Source organism: Typopeltis vanoorti, chromosome 14, assembly GCF_054136105.1.
Source record: "Typopeltis vanoorti isolate ZY-2024b chromosome 14, IOZ_Tvanoo_1.0, whole genome shotgun sequence".
NCBI lineage: Eukaryota > Metazoa > Arthropoda > Arachnida > Uropygi > Thelyphonidae > Typopeltis > Typopeltis vanoorti.
The window spans coordinates 86,401,533-86,425,791 of record NC_143562.1 but is presented as its reverse complement, the minus strand read 5'-3'; the positions used below and the strand labels follow the sequence as shown (position 1 = coordinate 86,425,791).

At 34.3% G+C, this 24,259-nt stretch overlaps 1 protein-coding gene across 1 annotated transcript in view; it reads left to right on the top strand.

Annotated features, from left to right (window-relative positions):
* The window catches only part of Mat89Ba (nucleolar protein 6 Mat89Ba), a 329,267-nt gene that overhangs the window by 55,266 nt on the left and 249,742 nt on the right, over window positions 1-24,259 (top strand). The window contains exon 5 of the mRNA XM_090403430.1: window positions 2,857-3,025. Within this exon, the coding sequence (XP_090259556.1) occupies window positions 2,857-3,025 (169 nt within the window). The remainder of the gene's footprint in view (window positions 1-2,856; window positions 3,026-24,259) is intronic.

Sequence of the window (24,259 nt, the reverse complement as noted above, 5' to 3'; positions counted from 1 at the left end):
CACAGTCAGTCAGTTATTGACTAACAATGATGCTCCATTCCTGCAATCCTGTTGAAGTCAGAAACCACTATATGAATGTATATGAAGATATGTTAATAATTAACGTCTGAATGCCAAAAAGTGCAGATCTGTTGAAACACACACACACACACACACTGCTTGGAAAGAAGTCAACAGACACCATAATGTGAGGTACAAACAGCCATGATGCCCATCTAATAAGAAGTAGGACCTCCTTTTGCTGCATTGACTTCAGCAATCCTACGGGACATACTCCACAAGCATCCAATAACGCTCAGTGAGAATTTTGGACCATTCTTCCTATAGACATATAATGAGACCCTAGACTATTGTTAGGCAGACGTTCCTTACCCAACACTCCAGTTCATCCACAGATGTTCAGTAGAGTGGAGATCAGGGATCTGTAGAGGCTAGTCAAGTGTGGTGACATTCATGTCCACAAACCATGCAGTCAAAGCAGCAGCAGTGCATTGTCTTGCTAAAAGAGATAATGGTCAGTTTCCTAGACATGCCACAAAGTAGGAAGCATTGCACTGTCCAGAGTGTTCAGATATTTCTCAAAGTTCAACATTTTTGGCACCACAAATAGGTCCAAGGCCAAACGAACAAACAGGATCATACCATTGCACTGTCACCTCCAAATTTCATAGTTGAGGTTACACTCTCTAGTAAGAGACGTTCACCAGGCATCTGCCACACCTGTCCATCCACTTAATAGAGGATGTAGTGTGATTTATCACTCCATAATACATCTTACCAAGCTTCCATGTCCTACTGTACATACTCTTTGCACCACTGAAGATGATGCTGCATGTTGCAGTCCTACCATGGAAATGCAGTCCTACTGCATGTTGAAATGAAATGCATGTTGCAGTCCTACCCATGTCGTGAGCCTTGGTTCTGAACATTTTTGTGCAGATTCATATTCCAGTCGATTCCCAGAATTCCATATTCTACATGTCAGCTGATGATTGCCGGTTTTTTACATATTATCTTTCATAGCCCCCCCCCCCCCCATGGTCATGTTCAGTGAGTGTGGTGGTCGTTCACTGGTAGCATTTGCAGTTGACTATTGCAAGTGTATGAGTACATATTTTGGGCTGCTTCTTTCAGGTTATATTTATACAATTTTCTGTTATCTCACTCTATACTGCATCTACTTTCTTTGTGCAATGCAAGATATTTTATACCTTCCAAAATTCTGTGAGGGTTTTGTCACCCTTAGTATCAGCAATAACCTGAATAAAAGTGTTTCTTAAATAATGTTTTGAAGCCAGCAATAATACTCCGTGAGTTGTAGGGGTGAGGCAGTATATGATGAACATGTCAATAGATGGCGCTCGCAAGTACAAGTAGCCATAAGTTGCATATTCCTTAAGTGAAGGGCTTACTGATTGACTGTGTGTGTGTGAAGAGTTTAACTAGATGAGTATTCTTTTGAAGTATTAGCAAAATTATGCATCCAAAATATTTATTTTCACTAATAAACAAATTAAAGTCAGTGTGGTATCAAATTTAGAAATTTTTACCTTATGAATTAAGAATTAATTTTTCAAACTTTATAACTTTCTGTTGAACTTCAAATTAAAGAAATAAAAGTGACCTAATGCTAGCTATGTCATTTGATCACTGTTGAATTATGAATTAAGAATTAATTTTTCAAACTTTATAACTTTCTGTTGAACTTCAAATTAAAGAAATAAAAGTGACCTAATGCTAGCTATGTCATTTGATCACTGTCCAGTTATAAAGCTGGCTTGATCACACCATGTGTGCTGCCTGTCAATTCCCTCCCCCCTCTCTTAAGCTGACTGATGCAAGCCAGCTGTTTGTCACTTCTGTTCCTTCCTCTCTTTGTAATTGTGAGTGACTAAGTATGAAGCTGACTGCTAAAATTTTCATGTTTTTGTGATGATTTTAATGATACAGATTGCATGAAAATTATAACACTTTGAAAACTTTAAATGTTAATTCTGAATGTTCATTTGTGTAAGTTTGTTCAGAGTCTCTGCAGCTCTCAGTCCATGATGTTAGAGCTTTTTTCTGGTCTCTTTTTGCTAAAGGTGAGTTAGCTAGTCTCATACAGAGATAGAGGGTTTTTTTTCACCTGGAAACTTGGGTTTTTCATCCCTCAGAACAGGCAGACTGGCCCCGTATACACAGGACACTCCTGGAATAAGAATTGACTGACCTCTTCCAATGGATTTTCAGTTTTGAATGCCTGCACAGTGAAGTGTCGGTCTATCATGAGTGTAAATCATGATCAGGAAGTTTGTTCATGGTTAAGAAAGGGATAAGAGCTAGATTTTTCTCTCACAGAGCAGTGAGTGAGTGGTTCAGTCTGCTTCTTATAGTGATGAGTGGATGCAATGCTTCATTTATGAATATGATATTGCCCTGATGATCTTACATAACTTGGACAGAATACTGAATTTCATTAATCAGCTTATCATAATCTTAATAGTGTTGTCTTTCATTACATCAAAATCATTTCTACTAACTTAAACTTTATTCAATCATGCAAGCATGATTATTGAGCCTATATTTGAATAATATACTTTGTAGTGACTGGCCATTTTAATCCCCCCCCCCCATTGTATAGTAGCAAAAATGGGATGATATTAAAAACAACTGACTGTACAATTTTGTTTCATTGCATTATATGCAGTTATTATTTTTGTACTTTTAGCATGAAAGCTTGCAGTACAAATTCTGTAAGTTTTAATATATCTCTAAATTATATTTTTCTGCATAATTAAATATTGTGTAATAATCTGTTTATTACTTAATTTTATTACTCAATTACTTAATTGTTTATTTTTTTTTTAATTTAAGGCATGTTGGCAAAAATCAGATGTTCTGAACTATCAGTACCACAGGAAAAGAGCCTTATATTTATCTTACATAGCATCTTATTTGAACATAAGTGATCTTATTGAGAAAGTTCAGTTTTCTTATCATCATTGTGATATGATGAAACCAGTTTTGTTTCTAAAGCCCAAAAGTAAGTATTCAGTGACCAAACTCATTATAGCATAACATTTCTTTTATTTAAGATGTTATATATAAGTGTATCAACTCAGCTTATTTTCTGCTTTCAAAGAACATTGTGAAATAATTGTATTGAAACTACAGTCATATCTTTTGCTCTCTTTGCTTGATTGTTTTTTCTTTTCTTAATTAAATGAAGGTTTCTAAATTAAGAAAAGTCTTTTATAAGTTTAAAAAAAAAAAAAAAATATTGCACTTTAGTAAAATATGGACGGTGTTTATTTTAAGCTTTATTTAGCCACTAGACAAATGGGATCAATCATCCATGATATGTCCCCTCTTTAGAAACATCTCCCCACTTCCCTCAAAGTTAATAGCAGTTGGCTAATATCTTTTACTTTTGGTTCAAATTATGATGGCCTTGTATCCTTAACGAATGATTTCACTATAAAAGGTTGCATGCTTTAGTTTCTCAAGATAACTTTTTTTTTGTTAGCGTTTATTTATTCATGTACTGCAATTATATTTCACAGTTTTATTTTAACTTTTATGCTGCTATTATATTATTTTCTTTTATTTTAAATGCCTTTACTTGACTTCTTATTGTTGGACAGCACTAGTCATTTACAACATCTTAAATGAATCAAGCCAGCACAGTACAGTATATAATAAATTTCATTGTTTCTTTTTCTTAACATCTTTACAGTTTTTTTTTTCTTTTTCACAATTATTCTCTTCTTCTTGCTTGTAACCTGTTTAGCACCAGCATTGAAGATAGCCCAAAAACTTGCCTTTAAAAAAAAAATAATAATAATAAATAAATAAAAAAATATAGAGAGAGAGAGAGGAAGAAGAAAATAAATCAACAGTATAGTAAGTTTGCTGGTGTAATAATATTTAGCATATTCTTGCTAAAAATTATTATACTGAATTGTCATATTAGAGTACTTTTGTACAAAATTTTACAATATATGTAACTGGAAATCTGCAATCTTTCTGCTAAGATTTCTTTGATTTCTAAGAATGTTGATGAAACCATTAATGAAATGTTGATATAGTTAAGAAGGTATATAATTATATATGGTAGTACGGCCTAGTTGGCCAAGTGGTTAGCATATCCGCTCTCCAGTCAAAAGGCTACGGGTTCGAATCCCGCCATGGGCATGGATGTTTGTGATTGTTTGTGAAAATATCAGTGGTAGTGGTTGGCAGCAGATTGCTTTGGTGTAGATGATGAAGGTAGTTGCGGTTGGTGGAGAGGGAGAGTTGTAAAGTAGGTGCCCTCTCTCGATGAGTCTTTGGACTACCTGGAGGTGTTACATAATAATAATAATAATAATAGTAGTAGCTTAAAGTGTTTTTATAGTAAGGTATACTGTTATATTTCTTGCATTCTTTGGTCTTAGACTTGATAATAGTGGATTGCTCATTGCTTCTTAATTCCTTTTTTGATTGTATGATTATAATTCTGTAAGTATTGTTTTTCTTTTTATTATCCTCCTCACACATCTTTTATTTGTGTTTGTTTTGGGATGAGTCATAAACCTGATAACCATAATTATTATTATTATTATTATTATTATTACAGGCGACTCCAGGGAGCCCTTAGACTTATCGAGGAAGGCCCTAAATATCATGTCCACACAACTATACGACATTCTCACAGTATCTATCATACCTTGCCTTGAACTCACTCACCGTCATAGCACCCACCACAGACTCTGGCAGCTTATTCCACTCATTTACCACTCTATAAGTAAAGAACCCAGCTCTAACACCCTTGCTAACCACACTCTTGCCCAGCTTCCATAGGTGTCCCCTGGTTCTCCCACCACCAGTCCTGATCTCAAAAATATCTTCTGAATTAATCCTATAGAAACCCTTTAGCAATTTGAATGTCTTAATCATATCTCCTCTTTTCCACCTATCAACTAATTTCTGCAACCCACAAATCTTCAACCTGTTCTCATAAGGTTCATTCCATAGACCTGCTATCTTGATCACTCGCCTCTGGATCCTCTCCACCTCCTCCCCATCAAGAAGAAACCTAGGTGAACAAATCTAGGCACAGTACTCGAGATGAGGTTCATCAATTCATCATACTTCTGTACCGAGCCTTATCAAGGCTCGGTACAGAAGTACAATAACTTGCTTGTCTCTGCTCGTCAAAGTATTTTTCAACAACCAGGTGAATTGATGAGCTGATTTAGCTACTTTTGCAATGTGCCCCCTAAACTTCATCTCCCTATCCACCAACACTCCCAAGTCCCTGGCCTCATCAATCTCCTGGAGTACAGTTCCACCAATGTGGTATACTGTTGCTAATCTTTTCACCCCAAAATGCATAACCTTACATTTTGTCACATTAAATTGACATCCATTCTCCTTAGCCCAGAACTCCAATCTAACCAAGTTGTCCTGCAAGATTTTGACATCGTCTGCATTCACTATTACCCTACCCAACTTTGCATCATCAGCGAACAAATAAACAGTTCCTCTTAGATCCTTCCCTATATCGTTAATGAACAAATTAAACAGCAGTGGTCCTAGAACAGAACCCTGTGGCACACCACTAGTCACAGGCCGTCTTTTGTTTGGACTCTACTCCTGAATAAACTACTCTCTGATATCTCTCCATCAACCACCCACCTATCCATCTCACCAACCCTATATCCATTCCCATATATTGTAGTTTAGGATTAGAATTCCATGTGGTATCCTGTCAAATGCCTTAGCCAAGTCCAGCAGTATCACTGTAAACCCATTACCCTTATTCAGTTCAGCCGTCACTGTGTTATAAAACTTGAGCAAGTTACTGAGGCATGATCTACCCTTCACAAAGCCATGCTGTCCCCTGTAGAGTATCTCATTTTCATCAATCCATTCCTGTATTTTTCCCTTGACTACTCTCTCCAAGACCTTGACAATGACTCCTGATATGCTGATCGGTCGGTAATTTGCAACAGTAGACTTGGATCCTCCTTTATGCAGTGGAACTATTTTCCCCTCTTTCCACACTTTCGGGATTAAACCAAACCCAAGACTCAGATTAAACAACATGTTCAAGGGCACTGATAATTCTTTAGCCGTTTCACGTAATACCCGTGCCGTTATACCATCTTATCCTGCAGATGTTTTCACATTAAGGTTCTGTAATAGACTATTCACCTCCACTTCAGTCATCACAATTCCCATATAAACTAATGGTTCCTTCATTTTTTTCAATGTCACCACCTGGATGATATACTCTTGCAAAGTGCTCACTCAGTAATTCCACTATATCGACTGATTTAGTGACCTCTTTACCATTGTCATTCCTTAAAATCATTTTGCTGTGTACAGTTATTTTTTTGCTTGCAGCATATTGAAAGAACTGCTTGGGATTATCTTTAACTTGCATAGCTAGTTTCCTTTCATAATCCGCTTTTGCTTTTTTTACCACACTCATGACCCTTCTGGCCTGTGCTTCATACCGTTCGTGTGCCTGCAGGTCACCTTTTTCTTTAAATTCCCTCCACAGTTGTTTCTTTTTTTGCAGCTCAAGCTTAATGGTGTTATTCATCCATTTAACCCCTACTTGTTTTACTATTCGGACCTTAGGTATACAATCAGCCATAACCTCCTGTAAATGCTCCTTGACCACTTCCCATGCTCTATCGACATCCAGCCCTTGCAGTTTTACATGCCATTGCACTGATCCAAGCAATCTCCTAAGCTTGTTATACTTGCCAACATGGTAATTCCACACCTTTAACCACCTCCCAGGTGGCTAAAGTTGTGGAATTACAGTCAAATTCTCAGATGCTATTACCAGGTCAAGCACTCTCACACCCCTAGTATTTTCAATTACATGCTCTCTAATTGAATAAAATCCATTTCCTTCCTCACATGCGTCCTCTCCTCCTTTCAATCAATGTTACCATTGTTGAAAGGAGTTGAAATCCCCCGTAATAATTACCTTCCTTCCACTCATTTCATCAATTTGTTTATGCATACTATCTCCACCATCTATTCCATCACCTGGTCTATAGCAGCACCCAACTGTATATTTTGTTCTGCCAGTCTCAATCTCACACCAAATAGCCTCAAATGAGCTCTTTTCACTATCCTGCGATACAACTTCAATTCTCCTTGGCTGCAGTTCATCAGCTATCATCAATAACACTCCTCTCCCCATTTTATTCTCTCTGTCCCTCCTAAACACACTATAACCTACACATTGTATCCCACTAACTATATTATCTTCCGTCAGCCATGTTTCACTAATGCCAATAACCTGTGGCCAGAAAGAGCCAATCAAGGCGAAAAATTTTTCCTTCTTGTTCCTAATACTCCTGGCATTAGTATACATGAAATGCAGAGGTCCCTTTGTCCCACCCCTATCTTGATGCGTTATTCTAACTATCCCATTCCGATTTCTTGTCCTTAGTACTGGCGCAGGTACATTATATACATTCTTTACTCAACTGTCTCACTGATGTCCACATATCCACTCCCCACTCCTTAGTAATTCTAGTTTCCCTGGTTCCGCACATCCATTTTCACTTCATGCAGCAACACTTTTTCCATTCTCCAAAATATTTATATACATGTATGTACAGCATAAGATAAATTATTTTGCCTGTTGCATATGGAAATTGTACATACTGTAAAAGCAAGTAATTTTGATTACTTTCCATGTAAAATTCTTTTTTTTCTTTTTTTTTAAAGCGTTGAAAAAATGTCAGGTGTTATTTAAATCCAGTGTTTTGATAGAAACTTTACTTGAAGAATGAATGCAAAATTGGACAAAGGCAGTACTTTGGAAATTAGGTTGCATGGCTCTTTTTGCTATGAAGTTCTCTTTAAGCATTTCACTGTACACATTACTTCATTCCTTTCTGTTCTTATTGACAACTGGAACATTTTCCTCTTACTATCTGCAAGGTCACTTCTGGTTTGTGTCTGATAAATGAAATTAAGAATGACTTTATTTTTAAGAAATAATATTTCCCTCATGAAAATGCTTGTCATTTCTCTAGATTCCCGAGAAGAATTCTGGCATTTTTTCATTATTTATTTTAGGTCATTTGGTTAGTTATGAATGTATACGACTCTCAGTTTGTTTGTATTTTGCTAAGCTAGCAGTCATTTGCCACCTACTAGGTTCAAAAAATTGTTTAAGAAATAAGCATTGCTTTTATAAGTCAGACATATTCAAGCATGCACATTATTCAAAATGTTTTATTGTTTAGAATGGCTAGAACGATTTTAGAAGAAATCTATCTAGAATGGTTTTCAATGTAACATGAAACTTTTGGATTTGAATGAATTTTTAATGCATTTCCAATATTAGTTTATACTGGAATTTTAGATGAAACAATTTGAAAACAAGAACTAAGCCTTGGAGTTTCAATGGAAAACTCTAAAGAAACCATTGATTGATGCAGCTAGAGAGGTATGTGATGAAGTTTTCTGCAAGGAGGAAAATAAAAACATCATTCCACCTCTTTCCAACAACTTGGGACCAACCCAGAGCTGAGACTTAAATTGAACAAATATTCTATCAGATGTGATCAAATATGGAGGTATTAATGTCTTGCAGCGACTGCACTGCATAATTTGGAAGGCCTGGTCAGAGGAATAAATTCTAGATCATTGGAGCATAGTACTCATCTATAAAATAAAAGAAATTGAACAGAAATGTTTAAATATGGAGGTATAAAGGTTTTGAAGTGGCTATACTTCATAATTCAGAGAGCTTGGTCAAAAATCAAATTCCAGATGATTGGAGTAGCACTCTCGTAGTTCTCATTTTTACAAAAGGGAATAAAGCTAAATGTGAGAATTACAAAGGGATTGCTCTGCTAAGTGTTCCAGGTAAGATTTATGTAGGTATATTTGAAATAAGGTCGAGAAAGATTGTGGAAGAGAAACTTGGAGAAGAACAAGCTGGGATCAGGCCAATAGTGGCTGGCAAGATCAGATATTCATTTTGGACAAATTGTTGAGAAATCATGAGGATATGACAAGGATCTCTACATAAGTTCCATAGATCTCGAAAAGTCATATGACAAGGTGCCCAGAGAAAAGCTTTTCAAGATACTTCAACTGTATTGGGCAAATGGAATATTACTCAGAGCAATACATAGTCTATATTTAAGTTGTAAGTCAGCACAAGCTAACTTCCTGGCAAGCAAGTCAGCTTGTGCTCTTAGAGAATACACAGACAAATGCAAGAATGCTAAACACTGTGTAAAACTAGCTAAACAAAAGTCATGAGAGGACTTTGGCAAGAATATAGAAAATAAATATCAAGAAAGTGGCAAAATATTTTGGCGGTTGCTGAAGAAGCTTAGGAATGGAGGAAAGAGTGCTGTAAAAGGAATCAGAAATGATAAACAGTGACATGAAAACTGAAAATATAGATGTTCTAGATGTCTGAGGTAATTACTTTGAAAGACTTCTAAATGAAATAAGGAGTGTCAACAAAACTCCCAGCAGGAATTCAGGTAGGATTTTAGAGGTATTATATATAGATTATTATTAGAGATTAGAAGTATTATATATGTAGAGATTATTCATCATCATCATCATCATGCGTATCAAGGATTTAGACCTTGCCTGGCCTGTTCCAGCTTTAGAAGTCATTGTTGAATCGTTTAAGAGGACGTCCTGGTTTTCTTTTTCATTTTTTGAATGTGTTCCATCCATTTATGTTTATATTTTTTTAATTTTTTCTATTACTGGTTTTTGGTTTAATTCTTTCATAATATGTTTGTTTCTTTTGTGATAAAATAGGGTGTACTTTGCAGTTTTTCTCATAAACTTCATTTCTGCTGTTGTTAATCTTTGTTTGTCTTTTTGTTTTATTGTCCAGATTTCGCTTCCATACATTAAGACTGGTATTGTATACTTTTATTGTATACTTTTAGCCTGGTTTGTTTTTGAACTAGGTTTGGTTTAAATATAGAGTTAATTACACCTGTTATTTTTAAATATTTTGCAATTTTTACGTTTATATCTTTTTCATTTTCATATGTGATCATACATCCTAAGTAATTAAATGAATTCACCTGTTCTAAGATCTTGTTATCTATTACTATTTTAGTTCTTGCTGGATCTTGTCCTCTAAAGGCCATAATGTTTGATTTTTCATTGATATTATCATACCATAATCTTTGGATATCTCATTTAGATCTAAAATAGCTTTCTGTAAGTTATCTTCAGAATTTGTAATTATTATTTGGTCGTCGGCAAAGAGGAGAGTGTTTAAGTTTACTCTAGGAGAAAGTTTAATTCCCTGATGTAAATTTTTATTCCATTTTATTATTATTTCGTTTAAGTAGATATTAAAATGAGTTGCTGAGAGGGGACATTCCTGTCGGACTCCTTGGTTTATCTCTCTTGTATATGATAGCTCGTGATTTAATCTTATTTGTATTTGATTATTTTCATATATACTTGTGATAGCTTTTAGGATATTACCTAGTATTTGTCTTTCTTTTAATATGTTAAATAATATGTTTCTTTTAACTTTGTCAAATGCTTTTTCAAAGTCAATAAATGCAATATGTGTTTCTAAATTGTATTCTCTTCTTTTCTCTATTATTAATTTTAGGCAAAAGGCCGGGTCTATACATGATCGTCCTTTTCTAAATCCATTCTGTACTTCTAGAATAAAGTTTTTGGAATATTTCATTAGTTTGTTATTTAAGATTCTGCTATATATTTTGTAACAGGAATTTAGTATACTGATACCTCTATAGTTTACATCTCTATTACCTTTCTTAAAGATAGGAATCACAATTGCTTTTTTTTATTCTATTGGGGGGATAACAGTTGAGTAAATTTTATTTAAAAATAATAAGAGTCTTTCTTTGAATCTTGTTCCTGCGTATTTATATAGTTCTGAACCTAGCATATCTTCTCCAGGTGATTTTCCGTTTCTTGTTTCTTTCAGGCTGATTTCTAATTCTTCTTCAGTTATTTCCTTTTCATTTTCATTAATTGTTTGCCAGTTGTCTTCTTTAAAATATTTGTCTGTCCACAGTTCTGTGTAGTAATTTAGAAATTCTTCTAATTTCAATTCAGTGTTTAATTTTATGTTTTCTTTGGTATCTGTATGTAAGTGTTTCAAAATCTTATATACATTGAGTCTTATTTTATATAAATCATGTTCTAAATTAGAAACATATTTATTCCCTGATCCTCTGTCTTTTTCTGACTTCTCTTTTAGCTATATGGCTCTTATTCTTTTATATTCTATTTCATCTTCTAATCTTTTACTGCTTAACCATTTGTGATAGGCTTCTTTTTTCTTTTTGATTATTTCTTTGATTGTATCATCCCAGATCTTCAGTTTTTTTCTTTTATTGAATTTTTTGGTCTTTCCTAAGCTTTCATTTGCTGCTGCATTTAGTATCATTTTTATATTAAGCCATTCTATTTCTCTTTCTTCATTTTGCTTTATTTTATCTAGATAAAATGGTTAATTCTTTGTTCATATAGCCATTGTACATTTGTGTCATTCAATAATCTAGTTTTATAAACAAATGTTTCAGTTTTTCTTTCTGTTCTTGTTACTTGTAGCCATTTAGGTGGTAATCTTAATTTTATTTTAACAAGGAAGTGGTCACTGCTTATTTCATATCCTCTGTGAACTCTAACATCTAGTGAAAATTTTGATGTCTTTTCATTTAATATGAAGTAATCTAATATTGATTTTCATCCTCTTGCTGCCCAAGTATATTTATGTATGTCTTTATGTTTATAGAAGGAATTCATTATTTTTAGGTTATTATAAACTACATAGAGATTATATAGAGATATATAGAGATTATTCAAGTATGGATATGCCAATTGTGGATACATATCCATACTTGAAGTAGAAAAAATCTTAAAAAACTGAAATATGAAAAGGCAGCCAGAGTAGATGAAATTCAATCAGAAATGCTCAGAGATGAAGGTATAAAAGTTTTACAGTGGCTTCATTCATAATTCAGAAAGCCTGACCAGAGGGTCAAATTCCAGATGATTAGAGCAGAGCTATCATAGTACCTATCTATCAAAAGGGAAATAATATTGAATGTGAGAATCAAAGAGGTATTTCACTACTGAGTGTTCCTGGTAAGATTTATGCAAGTGTACATGAGAAACAGCTAAGAAAAATTGTGGAAAGAAAGCTTGATAAAGAACAAGCTAGATTCAGGCCAAATAGACATTGTCATTTACAGATTTTTGCTTTAAGACAATTATTGTGGTTCTGGTGTATTTAAGTTTTGTAGATCTGGAAAAGGCGTATGACAAGGTGCAAAGAGGAAAGTGTTTCAAAACACTATAGTTATCATCATCATCAAATTCCTGATTCCCTCAAGGGGGTGTACAGGATATGATAGTACTACATGACAAATTTACATCATTACTAACTTCCTATCTACAATTTTCCTCCAAATCAGTCTGTTACTTGTCAAGACCCCAACATTACCAAATCTATATTTCTATCATCTAAAGCACTTTGTATCATATCAATCCACCTATAACTTGGTCTTCCTGTGGGTCTTTTTCCTGCCAACCTGGCAGAGAACACTTATATTGCAACTAATTTCTCTCTTATTCTATATGAATTTATTCAGTTGACTTTTTACCATACCAGCTTTGTTGATTCTGTTGTCTATTTCCATATTTAATTTACCATCTTCATAAAAATCGTGCCTAAGTAGCTGAAATGTTTTACTTGTTCCACAGGTTCTCCATTCACAACATAGTTGACATTTTCAATGATTCTGCCTATATTCATTGTCTTTTTATTGCTGACCTTCATTCAATATCTATTACAACAGTTATTCAATTTAGTCAGAGAATCTTGCAGACTTGTAGCAGATTTATTTAGAAGTATAACATCGCATAAAGCAAAGAGCTGACATTAACATCTCCAATTTTGATATCATGTTTAATACCACTTTCCTTCATAATGTGATCCATATAGATAATGAATAACAGAGGGGATAATGTACATCCTTGTCTCACACCAGATTTAACATTAAACCATCTTCCTGTACTTCCTTTAATTTTAACTGCTGACTTACAACTCAAATAAAGACTAAGTATTGCTTGATATAATGCCCCATTGACACCATATAACTGTAGCGTATTGAATAGCTTCTCTCTTGGCACCTTGTCATATGTCTTTTCCAGATCGACAAAACTTAAATACAGATCTTTGTTATATTCCCATGCTTTCTCAACTATTTTTCGTAAAATGATTATCTGCTCCTGACAGCCTCTATTTGCCTGAATCCAGCTTGTTCTTCACCAAGAGCTTTTCTTCCAAAATATACAAAATGATGGTACAACACTATAGTTATATGGTGTAAACGGGACATTATATCTAGCAATACATACTCTCTATTTAAGCTGTAAGTCAGCAGTTAATTGAAGAAGGTACAGGAAGATGGTTTAATGTTAAATCAGGTGTGCAACAAGGTGCATATTTATCTCCACTGTTATTCATTATCTATATGGATCACATTATGAAGGAAAGTGGTATTAAATCTGAGATCAACATTGGCAATGTTAATATTAGCACTTTACTTTATGCAGATGATGTTATACTTCTGAATAAATCCAACAGAAGTCTGCAAGATTCCCTGACTAAATTGAATAACTGTTGTAAAATATTCAGTCTGAGGAGTCTGAGATGGTGACAAAGACAATGAAAATAGGCAGAAGCATTGAAAATGTCAACTGTGTTGCGAATGGAGAATCTATAGAACAAGTAAAACATTTCAGCTACTTAGGCACGGTTTTTAGTGAAGATGGTAAATTAAATCTGGAAATAGACAACAGAATAAACAAAGCTGATATGGTAGGAAGTCAACTGAATAAATTTATATGGAATAATATTAGAAAATAATTATATTAGAAATTAGTTAAAACACTAAAGATCTGAAAGTTGGGTTTGAAATAAAACACATGACCAAACACTAGAGACCACAGATATGAGAGTCCTGAGAAAGATTAGAGACATGAACAGATGGCATCAATGGCAATATCATAAAAACATGAGGAGATTAGAAAAGAATTTGACATTGTTATCATCCAGAAATGTGTTAGCAGAGCTAATCTCAGGTGATATGGTCACATAATCAGAATGGGAGAGGAAAGATTAGCAAAACAAGTGTAATCTGCCAGGTTGGCAAGAAAAAGACCCAGAGGGAGACCAATATATAGGTGGATTGATACAGTAAAAAGTGCCTTAGAAGACAAAAAATAAGATCTGATAATGTTGGAGTCTTGACAGATAACAAGATTGATTTCGAAGAAAATTGTTGATGGGAAGTTAGTAATGATGTAAGTTTTTCATATAGTACAATCATGTCCTGTACACCCTAGATCAGTGTTGCGAGCTACTTCTCTATACTAAGTTATTCGGCGATCTACTCTCTTATATAGATCACATTTCACCCAACCTGAATATCTAATTACACACAACTATGCAGTTAAATGCGCTCACTCACTTCGGAGGACCCCCTCTCCCAGCCCTAAAGATCTTAAAGAAACTAAAAACTTTATTTGTGTATTTAAAAATTTATTTATCACTTTTAATTATTTTAATACAACAAATAAAACAAATTTATTGGAATAAAATATTTATTTCTCTATTTTTGAAAACCATCATCATCAAATTCCTGACGTGTACCCTCAAGAGGTGTACAGGATATGATAGTACTACATGAGAAATTTACATCATTACTAACTTCCTATCTACAATTTTCCTCTAAATCAGTCTGTTACTTGTAAAGACTCCGATATCATCATTATCAGATCTTATATTTCTATTGTCTAAGGTACATTGTTCCGTATCAATCCACCTATATCTTGGTCTTCCTCTGGGTCGTTTTCCTGCCAACCTGGCAGAGAACACTCGTTTTGCTAATCTTTCCTCGCCAATTCTGTTTAAGTGACCATACCACCTGAGATTAACTAATGCATTCCTGGATGCTGACAATGTCAAGTTCTTTCCTAATATCCTCGTTTTTAATATGGTATTGCCATTGATTCCATCTATTCATGCATCTAATCTTTCTCAGGACTCTCATATCTGCGGTCTCTAGTCTTTGGTTAAGTGTTTTACTTCTAACCCAGGTCTCAGATCTATAAGTTAAAACTGGTTTGAACACTGTCTTGTATACAGCTAAGTTAGTGTTGCGACTAATTTCTTTCTTATTCCATATTAATTTATTCAATTGACTTCTACCATACCAGCTTTGTTGATTCTGTTGTCTATTTCCATATTTAATTTACCATCTTCACTAAAAATCGTGCCTAAGTAGCTGAAATGTTTTACTTGTTCCACAGGTTCTCCATTCACAACACAGTTGACATTTTCAATGATTCTGCCTATTTTCATTGTCTTTGTCTTTTTATTGCTGACCTTCATTCCAGATCTATTACAACAGTTATTCATTTTAGTCAGAGAATCTTGCAGACTTGTAGCAGATTTATTTAGAAGTATAACATCATCCGCATAAAGCAAAGAGCTGACATTAACATCTCCAATTTTGATATCATGTTTAATACCACTTTCCTTCATAATGTGATCCATATAGATAATGAATAACGGACAGGATAATGTATATTCCTGTCTTACATCAGATTTAACATTAAACCATCTTCCTGTACTTCCTTCAATTCTAACTGCTGACTTACAACTGAAATAAAGACTAAGTATTGCTTGATATAATGCCCCATTGACACCATATAACTGTAGTGTATTGAATAGCTTCTCTCTTGGCACCTTGTGATATGTCTTTTCCAGATCGACAAAACTTAAATACAGATCTTTGTTATATTCCCATGATTTCTCCACTATTTGTCGTAAAGTGAAGATCTGATCCTGACAGCCTCTATATGACCTGAATCCAGCTTGTTCTTCACCAAGATTTTCTTCCACCATTATTCTCAACCGTTACTCAAGTATACTTGCATATATCTTACCAGGAACACTCAGTAGGGATATACCTCTGTAATTCTCACATTCAGTTTTATTTCAATTTTTATACATGGGTACTATGAGAGCTGTACTCCTATCATCGGGAATTCGTCCCTCTGTCCAGGCCTTGTGAACTATGCAGTGCAGCCACTGTAAGACTTTTATACCAGGAGTAGATGATATTCGACCAGCATTTCTGGTCGAATATCATCTACTCCTGCTACCATTCCACATTTCAGTCTTTTGATTGCTTTTTCTACTTCAAGTATGGATATGTATTCCTGACTGCATGCCTGGTCAGTGTTTTTTACCACTGTGCTATTACTGCTTGTTTCATTTATCAATTTTTCGAAGTAATTACTCCATACTTCAAGGATATCTTTTTCTCTCATCTTCATGTCACCTTTATCATCTTTAACTCCTTTTACAGCAATCTTTCTTCCATTCCTAAGCTTCTTCAACAACCTGTAGAATATTTTGCCACCTTCTTGATATTTATTTTCTATGTTCTTGCCAAAGTCCTCCCATGACTTTTGTTTAGCTAGTTTTACACACTGTTTAACTTTCTTGCATTTGTCTCTGTATTCTCTAAGAGCACAAGCTGACTTATTTGACAGGAACTTTTGATATGCTTTCTTCTTTTCCTTCACTGCCTCTTTAACTTCCTGTGTCCACCATGGAGTTCTAATTTTTCTATCCTTACAGACAACTTCACCACATGCCTCTCTAGCTAATCAATCAGGGTTTTCTTCAAGGCTTGCCACTGAATCTCCAAGGTTTGGTTCCTGTTCTCAAACTCTTTCATTTTTTCTTCAATAATCTTTGTGTATTTTAGTCTACTGTTCACATCTGAGAGCTGCTCAACTTTTATTCGCTATTCTTTTCAATATGAAATTCAATTTTATCTTGCTCAAGACTAAATAGTGATCACTTCCAATTTCAAATCCTTTGTGCACTCTGGTGTCCTGTACCAGGGAGAAAACATCACTATCAACAATAACATAGTCAATGAGACTTTTCTTATTCCTTGCCTCTTCTCTCCATGTGAATTTGTGCGCATTTTTATGTTGGAACATGATGTTAGTAATAACCACTCCATGTCCTGAGCAGAAATCCAACAGATATTTGCCATTATTATTAGCTTTGCTCTTTTCTCCAAATTTTCCGAAAATATTTTTGTATGGCTGACAATCATTTCCTACTCTGCTATTTAGATCCCCAACAAGGACCAACTTTTCCTTTTTATTGTGTCAGTTGCTTTTTCTAATGCATCAAAAAATTCCTTCACTTCTACCTTAGTAGAAGTGGGACCATAGGCACAAATAAGTCTCATTGTCCAGTTCCCCATTCTCATATTTGCCCACATTACCCTACTTGAGACCGCCTTTGCCATTCAGGCTTCTTATGTTGATAGTACTGATCTTTAACTCTGGTAATGTTGAGTTGAGGTGTGTTTGCAGATTTGTTCCAGTAGCTGACTTTTCACTGATCACCCTTATTCCCTGGCGAAAACAATGGCGGTCTTGTTTAACCTGGCAACGCCCCCAGCCGGCATGAAATTTTGTCATGGTCAAAGCTGTATAACTGAGAGGAGACCTCCACATAGGCTTTAAAGGAATGCAGAGAACCGACCATGGCTTCTTACCCAATATCCAATCCTCACCTTCTCGTGGTGCACCCTGTTGGGTATCTACTTGGATACTGAACGAACGAGGATGGGCTGGCAATTTGGGATTTAGCCAACCAAATTGTATTCTTATTGGTTAAACCAAAATAAAAAATGATGTTATTTTGGAAAACCGAAGTTAGAAAAAAACATCCGATTGATTACAAACTCACAAGTTACAGGAAATACTGGTTGATTAAAAAAAAAAGTTAATGTGAAATTTCGCATCGTTTGAACCTCACAATATTTTCATAGTCAGGTTGATATGAAGAAGTGGCCAATCGCAAACAATCATCCAAATGATCATTTGTAATTTGGTTTCTTAATTTAATTGTTACGATGTACATATTTAAAAAAGCGGATTCTAAATGTATGTCGATCCAAAACACAACAGAATTTTTTGTGCAATATCAGTTAATATTTGAAATTTTTCATGTGTATACTTCACTGTTTATTGATTTTAAATGTAAACTATTCTGAATGTTTATTATCTCAAGTTCAAGTTTTCTTGAAATGGATTATTGATAAAAGATACAATCATTTCAGTTTTATTAAAATCTTTAAATCTTGAATTTATTTCTTCCTCAAGTAATTCTATTTCACGAATAAATTCTTTTAAATCACAGCGAAGCATTTCTTGATTTTGTTCAAAAAATTTCAATAAATATGGGAGATGTCTAAATTCACGGTCATTTATATTTTTCTTTAATAAAAGTAAGTATTGTTGGAAACTTTTTATTGAACTTAACATGTCAATTAAATTTTTATCTCTACTTTGTAACTCTAAATTTAAATTGCTTAATTTTGTACAGAAATCTACTAAAAATGATAAGTGTAACAACCATCTTTTATCACTCAATTGTGGATAAATATCTCCTTTTTGATCAAGAAAATTTTTTATATCGTTAATTAATACAAGAAATCTTTGTAAATATTTACTTCTGCTGAGCCAGCTAACATTATTGTAAAACAGAAGTTCCCATCATCTGCCTGTAATTTAAATAACCACTGTTGCAGGGCTTTTCCTCGAACAGAAATTACAATTTTAAATGTAATATCCAAAACTTCTTTTGTGTTTAATCTTGTGGGCAAATATGAGAATGGGGAACTGGACAATGAGACTTATTTGTGCTTATGGTCCTACAGAAGGTTCTACTAAGGTAGAAGTGGAGAAATATTTTGATGCTTTAGAAAAAGCAACTGGCACAATGAAAAAGGAAAAGTTGGTCCTTGTTGGGGATCTAAATAGCAGAGTAGGAAATGATTGTGAGACATATAAAAATATTTTGGGAAAATTTGGAGAAAAGAACAAAGCTAATAATAATGGCAAATATCTGTTGGATTTCTGCTCAGGACATGTACTGGTTATTACAAACACCATGTTCCAACATAAAAATGTGCACAAATGCACATGGAGAGAAGAGGCAACGAATCAGAAAAGTCTCATTGACTATGTTATTATTGATAGTAATGTTTTCTCCATAGTGCAGGACACCAGAGCATACAGAGGATTTGAAATTGAAAGTGATCACTATTCAGTCTTGAGCAGGATAAAATTGAATTTCATATTGAAAAGAATAACGTGTAAGAAAGTTTTAAAGCGAATAAAAGTTGAACAGCTCTCAGATGTGAACTGTAGACTAAAATACACAAAGATTATTGAAGAAAAAATGAAAGAGTTTGAGAACAGAAACCAAACCTTGGAGATTCAGTGGCAAGCCTTGAAGAAAGCTCTGATTGATTCAGCTAGAGAGGCATGTGGTGAAGTTGTCTGCAAGGATAGAAAAAGTAGAACTCCATTGTGAACACAGGAAGTTAAAGAGGCAGTGAAGGAAAATAAGAAATCATATCAAAAGTTCCTGGCAAATAAGTCAGCTTGTGCTCTTACAGAATACAGAGACAAGTGCAAGAATGCTAAACACTGTGTAAAACTAGGTAAACAAAAGTCATGGGAGGACTTTGGCAAGAATATAGAAAATAAATATCAAGAAGGTGGCAAAATATTCTGGAGGTTGTTGAAGAAGCTTAGGAATGGAAGAAAGAGTGCTGTAAAAGGAGTTAGAGATGATAAAGGTGACATGAAAATGGAAGAAAAAGATATCCTTGAAGTATGGAGTAATTACTTTGAAAACTGCTAAATGAAACAAGCAGTGATGACAGCACAGTGGTAAAAAACACTGACCAGGCATGCAGTCAGGAATACATATCCATACTTGAAAAAAAGCCTTTGATGGCTTAGAAAAAGCCATCAAAGGCTTGTAATGTGGAAAGGCAGCAGGAGTAGATGATATTCGACCTGAAATGCTGAAGTATGGTGGTATAAAAGTCTTACAGTGGCTGCACTGCATAGTTCAAAAGGCCTGGACAGAGGGATGAATTCCCGATGATTGGAGTAGAGCTCTCTTAGTACCTATATATAAAAAGGAAAATAAAACAATGTGAGAATTACAGAGGTATTTCCCTACTAAGTGTTCCTGGCAAGATCTATGCAAGTATACTTGAGAAACGATTGAGAAGAATTGTGGAAGAAAAGCTGGGTGAAGAACAAGTTGGATTCAGGCAAAATAGAAGCTGTCAGGATCATATTTTCACTTTACGACAAATAGTCGAGAAAGCATGGGAATATAACAAAGATATGTATTTAAGTTTTGTCGATTTGGAAAAGGCATATGACAAGGTGCCAAGAGAGAAGCTATTCAATACACTACAGTTATATGGTGTCAATGGGGCAGTATATCAAGCAATACTTTGTCTTTATTTGAGTTGTAAGTCAGCAGTTAAAATTGAAGGAAGTACAGGAAGATAGTTTAATATTAAATCTGGTGTCAGACAGAGATGTACATTATCCCCTCTGTTATTCATTATCTGTATGGATCACATTATGAAGGAAAGTGGTATTAAACATGTTATCAAAATTGGAGATGTTAATGTCAGCTCTTTGCTTTATGTGGATGATGTTATACTTTTATATAAATCCACTACAAGTCTGCAAGATTCTCTGACTAAATTGAATAACTGTTGTAATAGATCTGGAATGAAGGTTAGCAATAAAAAGACAAAGGCAATGAAAATAGGCAGAATCATTGAAAATTTCAACTGTGTTGTGAATGGAGAACCTGCGAAACAAATAAAACATTTCAGCTACTTAGGCACGATTTTTACTGAAGATGGTAAATTTAATATAGAAATAGACAACAGAATCAGCAAAGCTGGTATGGTGGGAAGTCAATTGAATAAATTCATATGGAATAAGAGAGAAATTAGTCGTAACACTAAATTAGCTGTATACAAGAAAGTGTTCAAACCAGTTTTAACTTATGGATCTGAGAGCTGGGTCAGAAGTAAAGCACTTGACCAAAGACTAGAGACCATAGATATGAGAGTCCTGAGAAAGATTAGAGGCATGAACAGATGGCATGAATGGCAATATCATATTAAAAACGAGGATGTTAGGAAAGTGCTTGACATTGTCAGCATCGAGGAATGCGTTAGCAGAATTAATCTCAGGTGGCATGGTCACTTAAATAGAATGGGAGAGGAAAGATTAGCAAAACAAGTGTTCTCTGCCAGGTTGGCAGGAAAAAGCCCCAGAGGAAGATCAAGATATAGGTGGATTGATATGGTACAAAGTGCCTTAGACGATAGAAATATAAAATCTGATAATGTTGGAATCTTGACAAGTAACAGACTGATTTGGAGGAAAATTGTTGATAGGAAGTTAGTAATGATGTAATTTTTTCATGTAGTGCTATCATATCCTGTACACCCCCTTGAGGGTACATGGCAGGAATTTGATGATAATGATGGTGATAAATTAGATATGAAAATCAGTAATAAAAAAACAGAGACAACAAAAATAGGTAGAAACATTGAAAACATCAATTGTATCCTGAATAGTGAACGTATAGAACAAGTAAAACATTTCAGCTATTTAGTCGCAATTTTTAGTGAAGATTGTAAATTAAATATGGAAATAGACAACAGAATCAACAAAGCCTGGTAGGAAGCTGAATAAATTTATATTGAATAAGAGTGAAATTAGTCAAAAAAACACTTAATTAGCTATATTCAAGACATTGTTCAAACTAATTTTAATTTATAAATCTGAGAGCTGGGTTAGAAATAAAACTCTTGATTAAAGACTGGAGACTTCAGATGTAAGCGATCCGAGAAAGATTAATGGAGTCAACAGATACTATCAATGGCAGTTTCACATTAAAAATGAGGATATTAGAAAAGAACTTGCCATTGAGAAATATGTTAGTAGAGCTAATCTCAGATGGTATGGTCACATAAATAGAATGGGAAAGGAAAGATTAGCAAAACAAGTGTTCTTTGCCATGATGGCAGGAAAAAGACCCAGAGGAAGACCAAGATTATAGGTGGATTGATACAGTAAAAAGTGCTTTAAAAGATAGAAATATAAGATCTGATAATTTTGGAGTCTTGACAGATAGATTAATTTTGATGAAAATTATTGATTGGAATATAATAATTGTGTAACTTTTTTGCATGTAGTAATATCATAATACACCCCTGAGGGTACATATCAGAATTTGATGCTGATGATGATGAAGTCAGCAGTTAGAATTGAAGGAGATACAGGAAGATAGTTTTAAGTAAAATCAAGGGTAAGACATCTATCTAGAGACATGCACATCATCTCTGCTCTTATTCATCATCTATATGGATTGCATTATGAAAGAAAATGGCATTAAATCAGATATTAGAATTGGAGATATCAAACTTAGCTCTTTGCTTTATGCAGATGATGTTATACTTCTAAACATATCCAAAGCAATTGTCAAATTCTCAAAGGAGTTAACAGTTTGCATCTATGGCAGAATCATATTAAAAATGAAGATTATTAGAAAGGAACTTGACATTGTTAGCATTCAAGAATGTGTGAGCATTAAGTATCCACACACATTCAAGAATTTGTGTGGAGGCTTAATGGAGTAAAACAGCGCTGATAAAGGATTAAAAATAATATTTAATTCTTCCAATATTTCATCTCAGTGATTGAGACATTGTCACAGAATATAGTATGAGATTTGTAACACGCCCACACACAAAGGCAACAAAACTAAGTAAAACAAATTGAAAGACTAGAGTCCTAACTAGGTTGTAAACCCCCCAACACACACACACACACACACACACACACACACACACTGTGGGCATCTGTTGTGGCCTAAGATGTAAACTGACATCTTAAAGTATTAATGTTTCCTTTATCTTGGGAAGTTTTATGCAGCCATATTTATTCAAATTAATTAGACTGATTTCCGAGTGCAGCTGTATACAGATTCTAAAAACAATCTTTCTTTCTAAATATAATGCAATGGAGCATGGTGATCATTTTCCATTTGATTCTATGAGCTGTACCCAAAGCATGGTCTGCAAGGCCTGATTTACCATAGTCATGACTGCAGATGCATTTTTTATGTTCTTCACGCAGATGGTGACTGATCTTCCTGTTTGTCCATAGTAGGTCAACTTACAAGAACAGAGAACTCTACATACACCAGGCAGTGTGAGAGAGAGGATAGATTTGATCCTTAGTAAAATGGATAAAGGTAGCAGCTAGTATCAGGTGGGGTTTGAAAGTGAACAGCAGTTGGATTTCTTTATGATTCTGGCTGTTTTTTCTGAAGTGCCTCAGAAGTAGGGAATGATGAATTAAATTATTTTTAATCCTTTGTCAATGCTGTTTCACTCCATCAAGCCTCTAACATGAGTTTCTTTGAACACTTAAGCCTTAACACACACATGGTATGGCCACTTGAACAGAATGGATGAGGAAAGGTTAGCAAATTTGATCCCACAATGACAGGAAAGAGACCCAAAGGAAAACCAAGGTCTAGACCATAGGTTTCCAAAGTGGGCAGTACCGTCCCCCCCCACAGTGGGCGCTGAAGCCTTCTGGGGGGGGGGGGGGGGGGCTATAGTGGGATCAGAAGCATTTGGGGGCATTCAGGTGGTCTAGGGGTTGGTGGCTCTTTATAGATGAAATTAATAATATATATTTAAAAATTAATTATTTTTGTGAATTTGCAATTAGATAATCATTTAAAATTTAAATATTGCATTTTAATTCATCTTATGCCCATCTTACACGATCAATTTTTTTATCAATTTTCTATTTCAATTATTTAATCATTTGAAAATTTACCATGTCAGATAGAAATAGATGTCAGTTTTCTATGTCAATGAGAAAATAGAGCATGTATATAGGTGTGTATAATAGGTTATGTTTTCAGTAGCAAATATATTCGTTATATTTTATTTCAAAATATATATAAAATATATAAAACCACTTTTCTAATTGATTTGTACAAAAATAAACCCAATTTTATATAATTTAATATTATGAGTAAAAATAATAATGGCAAGAAAGAAATAAAATCGTAAATTTTAGTTAGCCTAGTTAGTACTAACTTATATTGCTAACTAGAGGGAAAAAACAAAGCAAATATTATTCGAAATTTATTATATTGTTTTCTGTGGTTATATTTTGTAGGTTTGTTGTTTATATCTTGTGTAATTATTTTATTTATTAATTATTATTTATAATTATTCAGACAATGTCGTGATCAGACAAACAA